Source organism: Notolepis coatsorum, assembly GCF_963971535.1.
Source record: "Notolepis coatsorum genome assembly, chromosome: 19".
Lineage (NCBI taxonomy): Eukaryota > Metazoa > Chordata > Actinopteri > Aulopiformes > Paralepididae > Notolepis > Notolepis coatsorum.
In genome coordinates, this window is record NC_140183.1 from 80468409 (window position 1) to 80487341 (window position 18933).

The 18933-nt window shown below is 47.6% G+C and overlaps 1 protein-coding gene across 1 annotated transcript in view; it reads right to left on the reverse strand.

Annotated features, from left to right (window-relative positions):
• Positions 1-18933, reverse strand: part of trim46a (tripartite motif containing 46a) — a gene marked incomplete at both ends in the record, with an annotated part of 56815 nt that overhangs the window by 9032 nt on the left and 28850 nt on the right. Inside the window, 4 exon segments of the mRNA XM_084336077.1 lie at positions 2440-2769; positions 4936-4947; positions 4950-5056; positions 18797-18912. Of these exon segments, the coding sequence (XP_084192203.1) occupies positions 2440-2769; positions 4936-4947; positions 4950-5056; positions 18797-18912 (565 nt within the window).

An 18933-nucleotide genomic window follows, 5' to 3' on the forward strand; every position in this document is an offset into this window, starting at 1 on the left:
AGAGGAGAGGGAGAGTGAGGAGGGGGAGGGGAGTTAAAGGAGGAGGAAGGAGAGGAGAGGGAGAGTGAGGAGGGGGAGCAGGAGGAAGAAGAGGAGAGAGAGAGAGTGAGGAGGGGGAGCAGGAGGAAGAAGAGGAGAGGGAGAGTGAGGAGGGGGAGCAAGAGGAAGAAGAGGAGAGAGAGAGAGTGAGGAGGGGGAGCAGGAGGAAGAAGAGGAGAGAGAGAGGAGGGAAAGCACGAGAAAGAAGAGGAGAGAGAGAGAGTGAGGAGGGGGAGCGGAGGTAAAGGAGGGGGAAGGAGAGAGGGAGAGTCAGGAGGAGGAGAGGTAAAGGAGGAGGAAGAAGAGGAGAGGGAGAGTGAGGAGGGGGAGCAGGAGGAAGAAGAGGAGAGAGTGAGGAGGGAAAGCACGAGAAAGAAGAGGAGAGAGAGAGAGTGAGGAGGGGGAGCGGAGGTAAAGGAGGGGGAAGGAGAGAGGGAGAGTCAGGAGGAGGAGAGGTAAAGGAGGAGGAAGAAGAGGAGAGGGAGAGTGAGGAGGGGGAGCAGGAGGAGGACAAAGGCGAGGAAGGAGAGAAAGAAAGGGAAGGAGTAAAGGGAAGGGGAAGTAGTCAGGAGCGAGGAGGGGTTAGATAAAGAAGCAGGGACAGGAAGACCACAGGTCGTCTGAATACATTATGGGAGACAGCTGACGGACAGCAGGAGGAGACGAAGCTCAAGACAACAGGTGTATTCTAGAACAGTGGTTCCCAAAGTCGGGGTCGCGACCCAAAGGTGGGCCGCGAGCAGCCACGGGTGGGCCGCGAGATGATTTAAAAAAATAAAAAATAAAATAAAAAAAATAATTTTTTTTTTTTTTTTTTTTGTCAGGCCACTGAACTTAGAAGCAGGCCAGGACAGTGTTTCTAGTTGTATTCTAAAATTCTATTCTATTGTATTCTAAAATGTGACTATATGGTTTTATATTAACTTAATAAATAAACAAAAACGAAAAATCTACTTATTTCAACGAACATTTCAAACTAAATAACAGATTATGCACATAAAACGCTGAAAACAACCGAAGCAACAATAGTATTTTAATGAGGCTATTATTATTATCATTATTATTTTGCAACAGGGTAGCCCTCTCATAAATAGCACATATAAATGAATAACTAACTTGAACTAACTTAATAGGATTGAAGTGATATTTGGCTTAAAAAATCGGTCGCCTGGCAAAAAAAAAAGAAAAAAAAGCCAGACGATTATTGATTGAGCCGCGGCTCAATTGATTGGGCCGCGGCTCTCTGACGCCTTATTTTCTGGGCCCCGGCCTGAAAAGTTTGGGAACCCCTGTTCTAGAAGAAAGGTAGAATACACCTGGTGGAAGGGTTGAGAAGTGCTGGCATGGTTATTCCCACAGAGGGTGCCCTACTGCCCTTGCAGGAAGGCAACAGGGAAGAAAACAGAGTATTATAGTGCATTCATGGCGAGTCGGAACTGGGAAAGTTTCCACCTGTATGACCTCAGAACTCTGCACTCCTGCTTTTCCTGTACAGGTCATGAAAACACAACATAGGCTGTGGTAGCTACTAGCCAGCACTGAGCTGCTAGAGATCGCTGTTACTAATGAATTAGCTACCGGTACTTCTCTGTTGTCTTTTTAACCATACTAAGGTCATTCAAGCATATAGCATGCTCAAAACACTGTTTTAAAATTGAGACGTAAAAATGGACGTCAAGTCACAAATGTTTTCAGAATCTCAGTTTGGAGGTCACCGCCGCTTTGATCATCGGGAAGCTTTGCAGCGCCGACTTCTGATGAACACAACTATAGAGCCGAGGGCCGGACGCGTGACAGCCTTCACGAGGCTTCGCAGCTGTCGTCAGATTGATCAAACGGTGAACTCGTTGATCAACTTCACGTCTTTGAGAACGGTGGGTGTGTGCAGGTGTGTGTACAGAACAATGGGAGAAGGAACGCAGCGGAGAAGTAAAGAAACGATAAAGAAATCATTTGAAAGTTACAGAAGAGGAAGAAGACAACGTGGGAAGTCGGAGGGGTGGGATGAAGGCTGGGGTGAAGGCTGGGATGAAGGCTGGGGTGAAGGCTGGGATGAAGGCTGGGGTGAAGGCTGGGATGAAGGCTGGGGTGAAGGCTGGGGTGAAGGCTGGGATGAAGGCTGGGATGAAGGCTGGGATGAAGGCTGGGGTGAAGGCTGGGATGAAGGCTGGGATGAACCTGGAATGCACAACGGCACGAGTGGCTTTGGTGCAGAAGAGGAAAAGATAGAAGCAAAAGGAATGAGGGAACTGAGGAAGTTGAAGGGATGGAGAGAAAAGAGATTAAAATTAGTTGATCACACCAAAAGATGACAATTGAATTTTTTGTATCACAAATCATAGTGTGAGGATGTATGTAACGTATGAGTGTATGTAGAATGTCTATATGTTTATATCCTACCTGGTGCAGGTGTGGTATGGAGGTAAACCTCCTCACTGTATTCTCCAAAGCCCGCCTTGTTGAAGCCTCTCACCCTCAGCATGTACATGCTGTCCATCTCCAGCCTGTCAATCACAGTGCTGGTCCCACCCACTTCATCTATACGCTGCCACGCCATTGCGGTGTTAGGAGACCTGGTCCCGCCCCAGGCCGTTCCCGTCGTTCCTATCCGCCGCTGGTACTCTACGGAGAAGTGCCAGGCGGGGGCGGAGTCCAGAGGGAGGCGCCAGCACAGAAACAGCTCGTCGTAGGCCAGTGTCTTCTGAGTGTCGATCACGGGAGCCAATGGGGCTGCGGGAAGAGGTGAGGCGAAGAGCAGCGGGTTAAAACTGAGTTGTATGGAATCGATTGTCAGATGCAAAGCACCTCACAGACACCTCACTCACTGTCACTCACATTCATTCAGCCACTCACAGTTAGCCACCCTGCCCCTAGTGGCAGCTCACAGGCATGGCACTTTGACTCATGTCCAGAGAATTTGCCCTCGTGCTTTATTCAGATTCAGATTCCTTTATCGTCACTTAATTCATTTAATTTTTATTAAATTTAAATGTTTTCGTACATGGAATTGTTACAGTCCAACAGTACATATAGTTCACTTAATATGCTCCACTAAATTCCATGGCCGAAAAGAACAGGAAGAAGAAAATTCGTATTGTACCTGCCCCTACACACATACGGTACACTGATAGACTAAGTGCAATGTTTACCAAACCAAACTAAATGTACATCCTTATTTTGCAGAAATGGAAACATCAACACAATTAAATTAACATAAATAAATACATTTTGTGTATCAGTTAAATTGCATAATAGGTTAATTCATTTATACACACACATTTATCTATATATTTATATAATGTATTATTCTATATTATACCTCTATATTATACTATATAATTTTATAAATTTTTTTTTAATTATTATAATATAACTAAATCATACTATTTATACTACACTATATTATATTGGTCGACGTGTTCCATAACAGATGCCTCAGAAGAATCGTCAGAATCCAGTGGCAAGACCGCATCAGCACCGTAGAGCTACTAGAAAGAGCCGACATGAAGCCGTTGAGCAAGGAAGTGAAGTGGCGAAGATGGAAGATGATAGGACACATACTGAGGCAAGACCACAACAATGACTGCAACATAGCAATGATTTGGGCACCAGAAGGGAAAAGAAGAAAACGAAGACCAAAGACTATCTGGAGACGCACAGTAGTGAAAGAAAGAAAAGAGGCAGGGTGGAGCTCATGGCCTGAAGCAAGAACAATGGCAGCTGACCGGGAGAAGTGGAAACGCTCTGTGAAGGCCTTATGGGCCACTAGGCACGAAGTGGATAGGTAACAGGTAATATTATATTGGTATACAGTATTATACAATATTTTAATATATTATTATTCTATGTTAAGCTGCTATATACTATATTACTATACTCCTACTAGCCTATACTGTAATGCTATGCTATATTATCCTGTTATGCTAAACTGCAATATTATACTAAACTGTGCTATACTGTCTATTTATCTTTTCTTTGTACAACCTTTTGAAGTGAAATATATTAGTAGAACTTATTACAGTACTTTACAGCAAGAACAGTGCAATTCTATTTATTGTGGTCCCTCGACCATAGCAGCTTCTTTCTTAGTAATAAGAGATTCTTAATAAAATAAGATAAAAATACAATAAATTTAGCATAGAATAAGATAGATAACTAAACAAAGATTACTATATACAGTTCAAAAAGTGTGCAGTGCAGATCAGGATGTAGATATTATACTATATACATTTTAAATAACAAAGATGGCTATGTATGTACAGTTCCAAAAAAAAAAGTGTGTGTAATGAGTAATGTTGCAAAAAGATTTGGCCGAAACAGTGTTTATCAAGTGTAGTCCGGGGGGGCGGGGGGGACGTCAATGGGCTCTGTTTATGAGTCTGATGGCTTGGGGGAAAAAGCTGTTCTTCAGCCGGTTTGGTTCTGGCTGTGTGGCTGCGGTAGCGCTTTCCAGACCGCATCAGCTGGAACAGTCCATGGTTGGGGTGATTAAGGTCAATTTTCCGGCTTTTTTTAATGCACCGGCTCTCATTGATTTCCTGGACGGAGGAAGCTCACATCCACAGATCTTTTGTGCTGTCCTCACGACTCTGCTGTCCTCACGACTCTGCTGTCCTCACGACTCTGCTCAGCGCTCTGAGGTTGAGGTCGGTGCAGTTCCCCCTCCAGGCGGTGATGCACCCCGTCAGGACGCTCTCTGTTGTTCCTCTGTAGAACGCCTTCAGGATCTTGGATGTCATGCCGAACCTCTTCAGCCTCTAACTAACACTGTTAGCGGCACTTGATCACATCATATAGACAGACACATGGATACTACATATGTGTGTAAACACACCCACATGCACACACATGCACACACACACGCTCACGGCACACACACACACAGAGGAAACACACCTCGTATGAACTCAGGCTGCTGATGAGTTTGAGCTCTTTGGAAGCATCCAGCTGGAAGTGTCTGAAGGAGGGATCAGCAGAGAGAGAGAAACACTGGAGGTTTTCTATGGCCTTCACCAACCTGAGAGAGAGAGAGAGAGAGAGAGAGAGAGAGAGAGAGAGAGAGAGAGAGAGAGAGAGAGAGAGAGAGACAGAGAAGAGAGACGAGAGAGAGAGAGAGAGAGAGAGAGAGAGAGAGAGAGAGAGAGAGAGAGAGAGAGAGAGAAAGAGAGAGAGAGAGAGAGAGACGAGAGAGAGAGAGAGAGAGAGAGAGAGAAGAGAGCAATGGAGGGGGGGGGGGTAACTATTACTCCAGGTCAAAGGGTTTCAAGAGAGGGCGGGGTAAACAGGATTTCTATAAGTACCTTCAAATTCGCTGTCTAATTACTACTTTTACAGGGAGGCCACATCACTGAAAGGGATAATCTATTTGATTTATAGTACTCCTAGTTCTTCCATGACACACCTTAAGTATGTCTGGCAGAAAGACTTGCATTGTGATTTTAATGATGAACAGTGGGACAGTATTTATATCTCAAAATGTCTTCATCTCATTGTCCTGTAATAAGCTAATTGAACAGAATTATACGTGCATGCACAGAATGTACCTTACCCCGGTCCATTTAAGTAAGATTCGCCCCCAGATGCCATTGTTGTAAGACTTGCATAGGGTCGATTAACCGTGTTTTTGGGAAATGCAGAAAACTAAAAGGTTTTTGGAAAGAGGTTCATGTCTTGACTGCTAAAGTATTGGAAATTCCATTAGACATTACACCTATATACGCTATCTCTTTGGTACTGAATTAGACAAGACATTAGATTCCGTATCTGTGAAGAGAATTGGGATAATATAATATATAGCTAAAAGAAAACGTATCCTGCTCAACTGGAACAAAGACCTCCAACACTTTCTCCACGACACATTGCAACTGGAACAGTGTACATGTACTTTGAAGAACAAGGAGGACGTCTTTCTTAGAACTTGGGAAACCCTCGTGGACCTCTGACTATCCACCAACCTCAGTGTGTTGTGCCTTGACTGCTTGTGCTGAGATGTGGTGTGACCATGGATGTTTTATTTTATATTGTATTTATTTGTAATATGATTTTATTTTCGTTACTTGTATCATTGTGGAAGTAACTAATAAAAAGATCATTGAAAGAGAGGGCGGGGCTGGAGCAAGAGCCTTGTAAAGCCGGGGTTCCCAAACCTTTTCATGGCTCTCACTGCACGAGACGTTACCTTGCTGGGGACCCGACCAAGAATCAACCTCTGTCTGGGGTTCATTTCAAGACTATGTTTGTGAAAATGATGTAGCATTACCCATGAATCCTGTTCACAATTATAAATAATGTGGACATGGATGTTAAAGGGGCACTTCATTAAACCATTTGGCACAAATTATTTTAGTTGAACAGTTATTGAGTGTAAATTAATTTGAATATGGCTACCAGTGATATCATTGGGGACATTGAATCATTGTGTTGTGTTAATTACAGCGCCATGAAATGATGTAGATGGGAAAATAGGACGTGTGTGAGATTATGTGCGAAATAAATCAGCATTGTCTTTTGGTGAAGTGTCCCTTTAAGCTGCCCTTTGGCTGCTCATGTGACCTTTATGTTTCATCTTCTCATCCCCGTGAATCACCTGGCTGGGATTCACCAGTGGGTCTCGCCCCGTAGCTTGAAAACCACTGTGGTAGAGGATTACAGACAGCGATGTGGTGGTAGACCGTAGAGGTCGTTATACTGCTTGGGGAAGTGACCCCACCAGTATGTATTTCCATGGATGACAGGTGGGTATAGTTTAAAATGGCCAGAAGAAGAGGGCATATATATTCCATATATATGTGTGTATACATATACACACACACGTATACACATATACCCTCAACTACACTGGTTATAAAGAGAGTTGGGATACAAACTGGGTCACTTATATCAAATACATTCCTATGTATTCCTTATGACCTGTAAGGTGACCTTGGGTGTCTTGAAAGGCGCCCCCAAATAAAATGTATTATACAACAGGTAGGTCCGATCACGCATTGTGATTGGTCAAGAGCGTTCTAAACAGTGAGTATATTCATGATACACTTGTGTTACGAAGGATCAGATTAAACCGAATATATATATTTATTTATTGATATATATTGCATAGTATTTGTATATCGTTTGATATCCCTTGTATATTCCTTGTACATATACACGGAATATCCCTTTAGTCCAGCCCATAATAGTTCATTCTCCTATTGGACAGCGGTCCACCGGCGCCAGGGACCGGCCCCCGGAGCCAAGTTCAAAGTCACCGACACGACATGTCTGTACTTGCCCGGCCCTGCCCAGGGATACGGCGACAGAAATGAGAGTGGCACTATTTGTGCACCGTGCGTATAAATACGGCGCAGGTGAATGTAGAAGACCCTTAGCCCCTTACCTCCGTACCCTTCGTGCACTTAGCATGTTACCGATAAGTTGAAGCCTCACCCACGATACAACGTGCGGTGAAGTATGGCCTGTTTGGCCTCAGAATAGAGTATCGAGACCGCGTGCGAATTAATAACTGAATTGTCAGAGTTTGGCACTATACCGTCGAGTGCGACATATTTCTATTGAGTCTTTAATAGTCTATTTGTGTATAGTGTATCGTGCGGTTAGAATTCTATAGTGACCAGCATCTCCAACGCTTTCTCGTATTAGCTGGAGTTCTTATCCAGGCTGGGCCGACCGCATGGCGCCTTCACCCGAGGAGACCTAGGCGAGAACCGTTTGGACATGTACACTGGATTAATCTACCCGACGACTACATAGCCTTTGCGGCTGGAATATATTTGCTTTGGTCCTATGATTTATGGAGCGGATAATCGCCGACGCCTGCACGTGTTGGATTTACCCCGAGAGGAGTCAAGTCGAGTCGGCGCTCAGAGAGCCTGAGGCCGCCTAGCTTTCTTCACTGTAGAGCTACAGTCTACAAGAGAACCAAGCTGTATTCGTCTGTGGATCAAGAGACTACTGCACCGGCTTCTGTACCTGAAGTCTCCCTAGTCATCGTTGACCAGACGTCCTACTACCGACAGATCTTCTACCCCCTTGCTGGCTTACAACCAGTGGTAACCCCCTTCCAGTATCTCCCGCTATCACTAGTGTACCATAGATATAATTCCCTAAGATTCAGGTTGTATAATTACCTCCTGTGTAACCAGAGAATGGACATTCGTTATTGATTTGCCTACGCATACTCCTTTGCCTTACAAGTGCATTCAAAGAATAATGTAAAGTATCCTATGTACCTTTTGCTCCATTAAATACTTGATTAATACCTTTGACTGGAACCGATTTCATTGTGGGAAGTGTTCATCATATTCATATATCGTGTACTGTATGGCCAGTAATTAAAGTACATAAAGCGGTAGTGGTTTAATGATACCATACTTATCAATACAGTCAGGGAATTGTACCCCTCAGTTACAATTGGTCCTTCGAGCCGGATTATAACTAGTGTAATATTAATATAGTGGTATTAATATTGAAATGGCCTATGATGAACACTCCACAAAACGGTTCTCCTAAAGTAGATCGCCCGCAGCGTAGACGGCAGCCACCTCAGTACTTAGAGGATTACGTTGCCAGTATACTACCTAGCCTTCTACAGACGGTAAACGCGGAAAAAGTAGAAAGTAAAATTATGTCCGACCCTATCAACCAGGCTACCCCGCCAACAGAGGCCCTAGTGGGTTCTAATGTAACTGACCAAGCTCACGGTAGGGACCAGGAGGGAACTGACACGACTTTACCCCCCGCCAAGACCGAAGAAGTAGTCCCCGGAGAGCCCCAGGAGAAAGACAACCCTCCAGAGATGGAACTCTGCCCGGTACAAGAAGAGGAGAGCGCCCAGGAGATAGAGCTCCAGGACTCCCCGCAGGAGAACGCATCTCCAACGAGTACTGCCAGGAGCGGATCACCTCAACCAGCGTCTTCCCCCAGCGAGGCGGACAAGATGCTGGCACAGGCGTTCCTCGCCAGCCTAGCAGCCTCAACAGAGCGCGATCGACTCCAAGCACAGACGCTTAGTGAGCGCGAACATTCTTCCATGGAAAGAGAACGCCTCCAAGCGCAGCAACGGAGCGACGAAGATCGTATACGTCTAGAGATTAGACGCCTTCAGACGGAAGAGAATATGGTAAGAGACCGGGCCGAAGCAGAGCGCGCCGCCGCCGAAGCCCAGCGCGCCGCTGCCGGTGCCCAAAGAGAAGCAGAGCGCGCCGCCGCCGAAGCCCAGCGCGCCGCTGCCGGTGCCCAAAGAGAAGCAGAGCGCGACATCGCTCTCACCAAGCGCGACCGATTACAAGCGCAGCTAATGGAGCAGCTGATCGCCAGGGCAACACCCCCTCCCTCCGCACGGGGTTCCAGGACCTCGTCAAGACACGGGTCAAGGGCACCCTCCCCTAACCGATTAAGCGACCCTGAGCCCGACCACCAGAGAGAGCCTATACCCCCCTCCAAACTCCTTCCCCGACCGGTCCACGCGAGGACCAGCTACAAGGAAGAAACGGTCTACACCACGGAGAGGCTAAATAGATGACTACAGGATCTAGAGGACCTGCCAGAGCAAGAAGAAGAGGGAGAGGAGGAGAGTCAAGCCCGACAGCAGCACAGAACTCCACAGGACCAGGAGGTCCAGTACAGCCCAGGCTCTACCCCCGCGGCTCTGCGCTACAGACCCCCGACTCAATTCACGGGTGAGCTTGACGCACGACCAGCCCCGAGGAATAGCACCTGGATACGCGGGCCATGGTACCCAGCAGGTACCAGCCCACCAAGAGGCGTAAGAGGAGACTCGCCTAGGAGGCCTCTCTTCCAACGCTCACCGATGTGCCAGCCATCCATGGCATCATACATTGGCACACCGACGTTTCCAGACTTCACCCATGAGAACAGAGCACAGTACACGGAGCTACGGATGTGCTTAGAGACAATGATGGCTGATGTAGCTGATGAACGCCACAAGTATGCTATCCTATTGAAGCACCTCAAGGTGCCCCGAGCGCACAATATAGCGCTGGCCTATGCCACCTCTACTACCCCATACACAGCGGCTCTAGCAGCACTCGACCAAAGATATGGACGCATATGGGACTACGTAATACAAGAGATAAGGCATGTTGACCGCCTACCCCCAGCAACAGACAATCGCTCACTAGACGACCTGTCTATCAAGGTACAATCCCTGGTAGGGATGCTGGGGGCGCAACGAGAAAAGGGTATGCACGAACTATACGCAAACTCTAATGTCGAGAGGATTTTAGAGAAGCTTCCGCCCGCCCGACAAGAGCGCTTCAGGCGGCAAAGAGACCACCGTGATCCTAACGGTCCCGAGCCATCCCTCCTAGACCTAGCCGACTTCCTGGCGAGAGAAGTCAGCAGCCTGCGATTGGATACGTTCGTGCGGAGCACACCAAGCTCCAGAGAGGGACCTAGGAGAGCAAACGATGGCCGAAGATTGGTGACTGTCATGCACCAATCAGAACCAGTACAGAGCAGCAAGAACCACAGTACCCCCTCGATGAAAGAGAAGTGGAAGATGGTGTGCCCGTACTGCGAGAAAGAACACTGGTTGTCACAATGTGACACATTCAAGAAGATGACCGCCGACGAAGTGGGTCAATGGATAAAGTCCAACCGACGCTGTTACCGATGTGCGCGCAGTCACATGGCAGCCGAGTGCCGCTTAAAGAAGAGGTGTAGTCGGTGTGACGGAGCCCACCTAGATGTCCTACACGACAGTAACAGAAGAAAGCCCGCACCCTCAAGCAGCACAAAGGCAAGTGTTATGTACATTGACCCCGCCAGCAGCGGGGGCGCCCGAGTGCTCTTAAAGGTGGTCCGCGTAACACTGAGTTACCAAGACAAGGTCATGGACACTTACGCCGTCCTTGACGACGGGTCAGAGAAGACCCTTCTCCTCGCATCCGCTGCGGCCCAGCTGGGGCTGCGGGGGAGCGAAAACCAGATGACGATTCGGACAATAAGAAGATATCTAAAGACGATAAAGGGCGAGAATGTCTCCTTCACTATCGCAGCAAGCGGGCAGCCAGAGAGACGGTATAGGATTACTAATGCTTTCACCAGCCAAGAAATAGGCCTGTCGCAGTACACCTACCCCATCGCCAAGCTGATGGATAAATATGTGCACCTGCGTCAACTACCTATCCCGCTCATAGACGGTGCCACCCCGACCCTGCTGATAGGCTCCGACCATGCAGACCTCATAGTCCCGATAGACCGGGTCCACACAGGGCCCAGAGGCTGTCCTGCAGCAGTCGAGACCCGCCTAGGATGGACATTACAAGGCCCCCTCGCTAAGTCTCTTAACCGAACAGCAGCCACTAACTGCCTCCACTCCAGAGTGACAGAAGAAGACACCACCCTCCTACAGCATGTCGAGAGGCTATGGACACTAGAGACAATGCCCTTTAAGAACGAAAAGAAAGACATTCGTTCCAAGGAAGACATTTACGCCATAGCACTCCTCGAGCGGGGGACAAAGAGAGTCAAAGTCAACGGAGTGATGAGATACGCAACTCCACTCCTGAGGCGAGAGGGTATGCCCACCTTCCACGCCCCAAAAGAAGCGACGGAGCGGTATCTATTGAACACAGAGCGGCGCCTAGCCAGAGACCCCGCTCAAGAGACTGTGTACCGCGCTGAGATTAACAAGCTAATCACAGCGGGACACATAAAGAAAATTGACATTAAAGAGGCCGATCAGACGACCGAATCATGGTACGTGCCGCACCACAAAGTCCACCACAACGGCAAGGATCGTATTGTGTTCAACTGCAGCTACCAGATCGGATCACAAAATCTGAATAAAGAGCTCTTGCCCGGCCCAACACTCGGCCCCTCCCTACTAGGCGTGTTACTACGTTTCCGCCAGGACAAGGTGGCCATCAGCGGCGACATCAAAGGGATGTTCCTGCAGGTGAGACTAGTGGAGGAGGACAAGCCCCTGCTGCGGTTCCTATGGAGAGAGAGGATCGGGGATGAGCAACCAGCCATCTATCAATGGGAAGTCCTCCCTTTCGGAACCACATGCAGCCCATGCTGTGCTACGTTTGCACTGCAAAAACACGTCGCAGAGGACCCAGCAGCTGATGAAGAGGTCCGAAAAAGTGTAGAAAATAGTTTCTACGTGGACAACTGTCTGCAAAGCGTCTCGACGCCAGAAGAAGCCGAGGCCCTTCTACTCAAGCTCCGCGCCTCCCTGATCAAAGGCGGCTTTGATCTCAGGCAGTGGGCCAGCAGCGACCCGCAAGTATTGCGCAGCCTCTCCCCCGAGGACAAGGCAGCAAGCAGCGAGACCTGGATGGCGACCATCCCAGGAGAAGCCCAAGAAATGACATTAGGACTAGTCTGGCGCTTCAAAACAGACTCGCTCCACACACCCCTGACCAAGGAGCAGGGAAGGTCGACTGCACTACCGACCACCAGACGGAGTGTATACAGAACACTCGCCAGACAATATGACCCGTTGGGATGTATTCTACCTTACACCACCAGGGCAAAGATGATTGTAAGAGCGTTATGGGACAAGGACCAGGGCTGGGACGACCCCATACCCGAACACCTTGCATCCACATGGAGAGAGTGGGAGACGGAACTCAGCTCACTCCCAGGTGTTAACATACGCCGCAGCTACTTCCCACCCACAGTGAGGCCGGAGACGTGCCAGATGGACCTGCACGTCTTCAGCGACGCCTCCGAAGTAGCCTACGGCTCGGTGGCCTACTTGCGTGCCCGAGAGGAGGGAGGAGAAATACATACTGCTTTCATTCTGGCTCGCTCAAGAATAGCCCCACGAAAGCAACAATCTATCCCGCGTCTAGAGCTCTGCGCAGCCCTAGCAGGAGCGCACCTCGCCACGTTAATCCAACGTGAACTCACCATTCCGGTGCAAAGAACAATCTTGTGGTCAGACTCCACGACAGTACTCACATGGATCCGGTCTGATTCGTGCAGATACAAGGTCTTCGTGGGGGTCAGAGTCACAGAGATTCAAGAGTTAACAGAAGTAGCAAGCTGGAGGTATGTGGACACAAAACACAACCCAGCTGACGTCATCACCCGGGGAATGTCCCTGGATGACCTCACCCGTCACAACCCATACAGTGACGGACCAGAGTTTCTCAAGCTCCCGGAAGAAGAGTGGCCTACACCCACCCCACGGGCGGCGAGTAAAGAGGAGGCCGAAAACAAGAAATCTGTGTTCTGTGGATTGAACACACTCGTCTCCACAGACCCCGACATAGACGATTGCCTCACCCTAGAGAGTGCGCAGCTAAAGACATTTCTGTGGCACCACCCAGAGGTTCAGCCCACTACTGACATTTCAGCAGCTGACTACGAAGAAGCAGAACTTCTTCTACTACAACGAGCCCAGAGAGACTCGTTCCCCGATGAGCTAGACTGTCTACAGGGAGCAAAGCCCGTCCCATCAGACAGCAGACTGCTCCACCTAGCACCCGAGAGCGACGCCCATAGTCTCATCAGAGTGGGTGGTCGTCTGCGGAGAGCCCCAGACTTACCGGATGACGTCAAGTACCCGATAGTCTTGAACAGCCGACACAAGGTCACAGAGCTGATCATAAAGAAATACGACGAGGATGTGCACCACGCAGGGGCAGAGAGAGTCTTCGCGGAGATCAGACGTCGTTATTGGATACTGCAAGGGAGAGAAGCAGTGCGGCGCTTCCAGCGAACCTGTCTAGACTGTCGTAAGTGGCGAGCGCAGCCCAGTATACCCCGGATGGCTGACCTACCTCCCTGTCGCCTCCGACTCGGCGACAAGCCTTTTCACTCCACCGGTATGGACTGTTTCGGCCCGCTGTATATAAAGAAAGGAAGAGGAACCGAGAAGCGGTGGGGTATTGTATTCAAATGCATGACCACCCGAGCGATACATATACCTTCCAACCATGAGCACAGACTCATTCCTTATGGCCTTCCGAAGATTCACATCGCGGAAAGGCAAACCGTCTATATTGTTGTCTGATCACGGGACAAACTTCAAAGGCGGAGAAAGAGAGCTGAGAGAGAACTTCCAAGCTATGGGCCCAGAACTTAAGACCCACCTCGCTCCATCCCAGATTGACTTCCAGTTTAATTCCCCGAACGCACCTCACTTCGGTGGAACTTGGGAACGAGAAGTACGTTCAATAAAGACAGCCCTGTACGCCGTGCTTGGGGCCCAGACCGTGGCGGAAGAAGTCCTAATGACAGTCCTCACGGAGATCGAGGGAGTATTGAACTCAAAGCCCCTCGGTTACGTCTCAAGTGATGTAGCAGATGTCGACCCAGTCACCCCCAACACACTCTTGATGGGGCGGCTGGACCCCGCGCTACCACAGACAATGTACAGGCCTGAAGAAGCGAACGGCCGAAGAATGTGGAGGTACAGTCAAGTATTGGCTGACAAGTTTTGGAACAGCTTCCTACTCCACTACCTACCGTCTCTACAGACCCGCCAGAAATGGGTAAAAGAGAGAGACAATTTGACAGAAGGAACAGTCGTCATGATTATCGACCAGTCACTACCCCGAGCTATGTGGCCGGCTGGCCGCGTAAGCAAAGTGATCACCGGTGCCGACGGAAAGGTCCGAGCAGCTGAAGTGCTCGTCCAAGGGCGGACCTACACCCGACCCGTGGCGAGGCTAATAGAACTGCCAAGGCTCCCCGATACTATCGATGACGACCATGACCCCATGACTTTGTGAACTGACTGACCCCTCACAGCAGACATTGAGTAGTGGACAGTGCGGTTAATCTGTCTCTGCTTAGCTAATTAGGTGGGACTAATTAGGGGGCGGCTGTTACGAAGGATCAGATTAAACCGAATATATATATTTATTTATTGATATATATTGCATAGTATTTGTATATCGTTTGATATCCCTTGTATATTCCTTGTACATATACACGGAATATCCCTTTAGTCCAGCCCATAATAGTTCATTCTCCTATTGGACAGCGGTCCACCGGCGCCAGGGACCGGCCCCCGGAGCCAAGTTCAAAGTCACCGACACGACATGTCTGTACTTGCCCGGCCCTGCCCAGGGATACGGCGACAGAAATGAGAGTGGCACTATTTGTGCACCGTGCGTATAAATACGGCGCAGGTGAATGTAGAAGACCCTTAGCCCCTTACCTCCGTACCCTTCGTGCACTTAGCATGTTACCGATAAGTTGAAGCCTCACCCACGATACAACGTGCGGTGAAGTATGGCCTGTTTGGCCTCAGAATAGAGTATCGAGACCGCGTGCGAATTAATAACTGAATTGTCAGAGTTTGGCACTATACCGTCGAGTGCGACATATTTCTATTGAGTCTTTAATAGTCTATTTGTGTATAGTGTATCGTGCGGTTAGAATTCTATAGTGACCAGCATCTCCAACGCTTTCTCGTATTAGCTGGAGTTCTTATCCAGGCTGGGCCGACCGCATGGCGCCTTCACCCGAGGAGACCTAGGCGAGAACCGTTTGGACATGTACACTGGATTAATCTACCCGACGACTACATAGCCTTTGCGGCTGGAATATATTTGCTTTGGTCCTATGATTTATGGAGCGGATAATCGCCGACGCCTGCACGTGTTGGATTTACCCCGAGAGGAGTCAAGTTGAGTCGGCGCTCAGAGAGCCTGAGGCCGCCTAGCTTTCTTCACTGTAGAGCTACAGTCTACAAGAGAACCAAGCTGTATTCGTCTGTGGATCAAGAGACTACTGCACCGGCTTCTGTACCTGAAGTCTCCCTAGTCATCGTTGACCAGACGTCCTACTACCGACAGATCTTCTACCCCCTTGCTGGCTTACAACCAGTGGGAACCCCCTTCCAGTATCTCCCGCTATCACTAGTGTACCATAGATATAATTCCCTAAGATTCAGGTTGTATAATTACCTCCTGCGTAACCAGAGAATGGACATTCGTTATTGATTTGCCTACGCATACTCCTTTGCCTTACAAGTGCATTCAAAGAATAATGTAAAGTATCCTATGTACCTTTTGCTCCATTAAATACTTGATTAATACCTTTGACTGGAACCGATTTCATTGTGGGAAGTGTTCATCATATTCATATATCGTGTACTGTATGGCCAGTAATTAAAGTACATAAAGCGGTAGTGGTTTAATGATACCATACTTATCAATACAGTCAGGGAATTGTACCCCTCAGTTACAACTTGTGTTAATTCACCATGAATATACCACTGCGCTGGCTTTAGAATGTTGTAGAAAGTTTCAACTGCCATTCATCAAACGGAAACTGTGTCAACATGACCTACTCCACGGACGTTACGTTTGATTTAACGTACCAGTTAACCATGAATGAGTGGATATATAAAGAGGACGGGCCTACATCTACCGGTATTCAGAAAAAGGGCATGTATTAGACATACCAATCCAACGAAAGACGAGCTGGACGCGCTGGAGAAAAGCCACAATTAATCCTTCAACACCACTAAGTCGACGGCCTGGGCATTGAACTGGCCCAACTCCCGGAACTGTCCGAGGTGCTGATGACTTTTCCCGATTTTCGCTTGCATTAGACTAATACGTCATTCGTTTGCTTTGCCAAGCTTGTTGATAGCCTACTCCATTTGAAATTCCATAGCAACAAGACATCTTTAGGAACTATTTTTCTACACCAAGTTCACTGAAATGATATAAAAGACCCTAGAATTGTCTGTATTCATCCTATATTCTCCCGATGCAACCTGCTGTATAAAAGCAATAATACACTCGGAAGCCTGTGGGATGTCATGAATATTGCCACGGCTGTGATGCCTACGCCACTCGAGCTTCGTTCCCGTGGCTGCGGGCGCATTACAGCCGTGGCAATATTCATGACATCCCACGGCTTCTTGTGTATTATTGCTTAATTATTATTATTATTAAAGGAACACGCCAAAATTTTTGGAAATTAGCTTACCGTCTTCTCCGGAGAGAGACAAGAAGATAGATAGCCTACCAGTTTCCTCTCTGTGCGTTCAGTAGAAAGCTATCTGGCTGCATGTTAGCCTAGCTTAGCACAATGAATGGAAGCCGGTTAGCCTTCGGGAGAGGTGTTAGTTGGACAATGCCTAGGCTAACCGACCATGTCCGCTTCCATTCATTGTGCTAAGCTAGGCTAACATGCAGCCAGATCACTTTCTACTGAAAACACAGAGAGGAAACTGGTATCTATTTTCTTGTCTCTCTATGGAGAAGACGATAAGCCAATTTCCCTAAATGTTGGCGTGTTCTTTTAAGGACTGGCCCAATCTGGTCTAAGGTTCATACTTTTTGTACTATACTACACAATTGCACAGCACTACTACATATTCTATTCCACTGTATTTTTATTCTAATTAAGTGTATATATTCTACTACATCCTGCACAATTGTAAAGCCCTGTCATATACTCTATTCAATTGTATTTTTATTCTAATTTAGTTGATATATTCCATTTAACTTTATTCTACTTGAATTGTCTGTTAACACATCCCACGCCGGAAACGGCTTACGACGTTTCAAGTTCATGCGAATTCTGCCATTCCACGGCGTACGTTTTTCGCCATGTTATTCATAATTCCCTCACAGAGCCTGGTCTGATGCAGTGGGAGCCTGCACAACTCTGCAACGCTTCAATACTGCCGCCTGGTGGATGATCGGCGAGTTGCAACTGGAAGTGGATCTCTGGAGATCTCCGGTGCATCTGGCAAATGCGTCCGGCACTCGCATATTGTTGCGGGGCTGTAGACACACGTCCGTGTGTAGCGATCGCTGCCATAGCGCAATAATCGATACGATTTGAGCGTTTATTATGATTATACAAACCGGAAATGGATTTAGGAGATCGCCGTCAAATAAGTGGGATCTTTTTCCTCCAGTCTCATCGTCGAACGGTAAGAGGACGCTGACATCATTTTCAGCGCGTTTGTTTATTATTATCCATGCAAACTGCTCTGATCAATATATCACCCATACTATATAAAGCATTTACTGACGATCACGGAATTATAAACGACCCCCCCCCCCCGTTCATCCGCGCATGATAAGTCATAAAGTTTAGGATCATGTACAGTTGACATTTTTAATATAGCGTGTATCGCCAACAAACGGCATTTGATAATCTATATGCGTTTATGCCTATAACTCACGTTCTAGGAATTACTGCATAAAACGATAAAAATATATTTATATTCTAGACGGTATTTTCGTATGAATCTATGAATGAAAAAGTAAAACGTTCCTACATCCTGAACGATAGATAATCGATGTTGAATGGGCCATAGTAATGTCAATTTAGCAATACAATTTAAAAAGTTATAGCCCTGCAAAGAAGGTGAACATCTCCATAGGCTTAGAGTGGTGGCAGTGATCAAACATTGATGGATATAAGCGTGGCAGGGAATGTGTTAATGTTGCCCCAAACGACCAAAACAAATTCCTTGTATGACGTGCAAACTTACATGGCAATAAAGACCTTTCTGATTCTGATTCTGAGATACCAACTTTGCTATTTGGAAGGCATCATTTCAATTTGATCGTTTATTTTTAAACTATCTATTTTTAGCTGTATATGTGTTTTCACAGTGTTTAGAAAATGACTATTCTCTCAATATACCCTGAATAGGAAATGAATACCCTGAAAATGAATATTAGCATATTTGTGCATTAAAAAGTCTTTATCCAAAGCCTGGAAGGTGATATTGGGGCCACGGCCCTCGTCTGTCCCCTACTCGTCTATGAGTGCATGTTGTTGTTGTTGCTGTAGCGACCTGTTGTGAGTGACTCTGGCTGCCTGGACAAAGCAGGGGGCGTCTGTCTCCTTGAGCAGCTCCTGTGTGTAGGCCATCAGGCCTGCGTTCTCCAGGAGGCCCCTCCTCTCTGACACCTGGACGGACAGGGCCTCTCC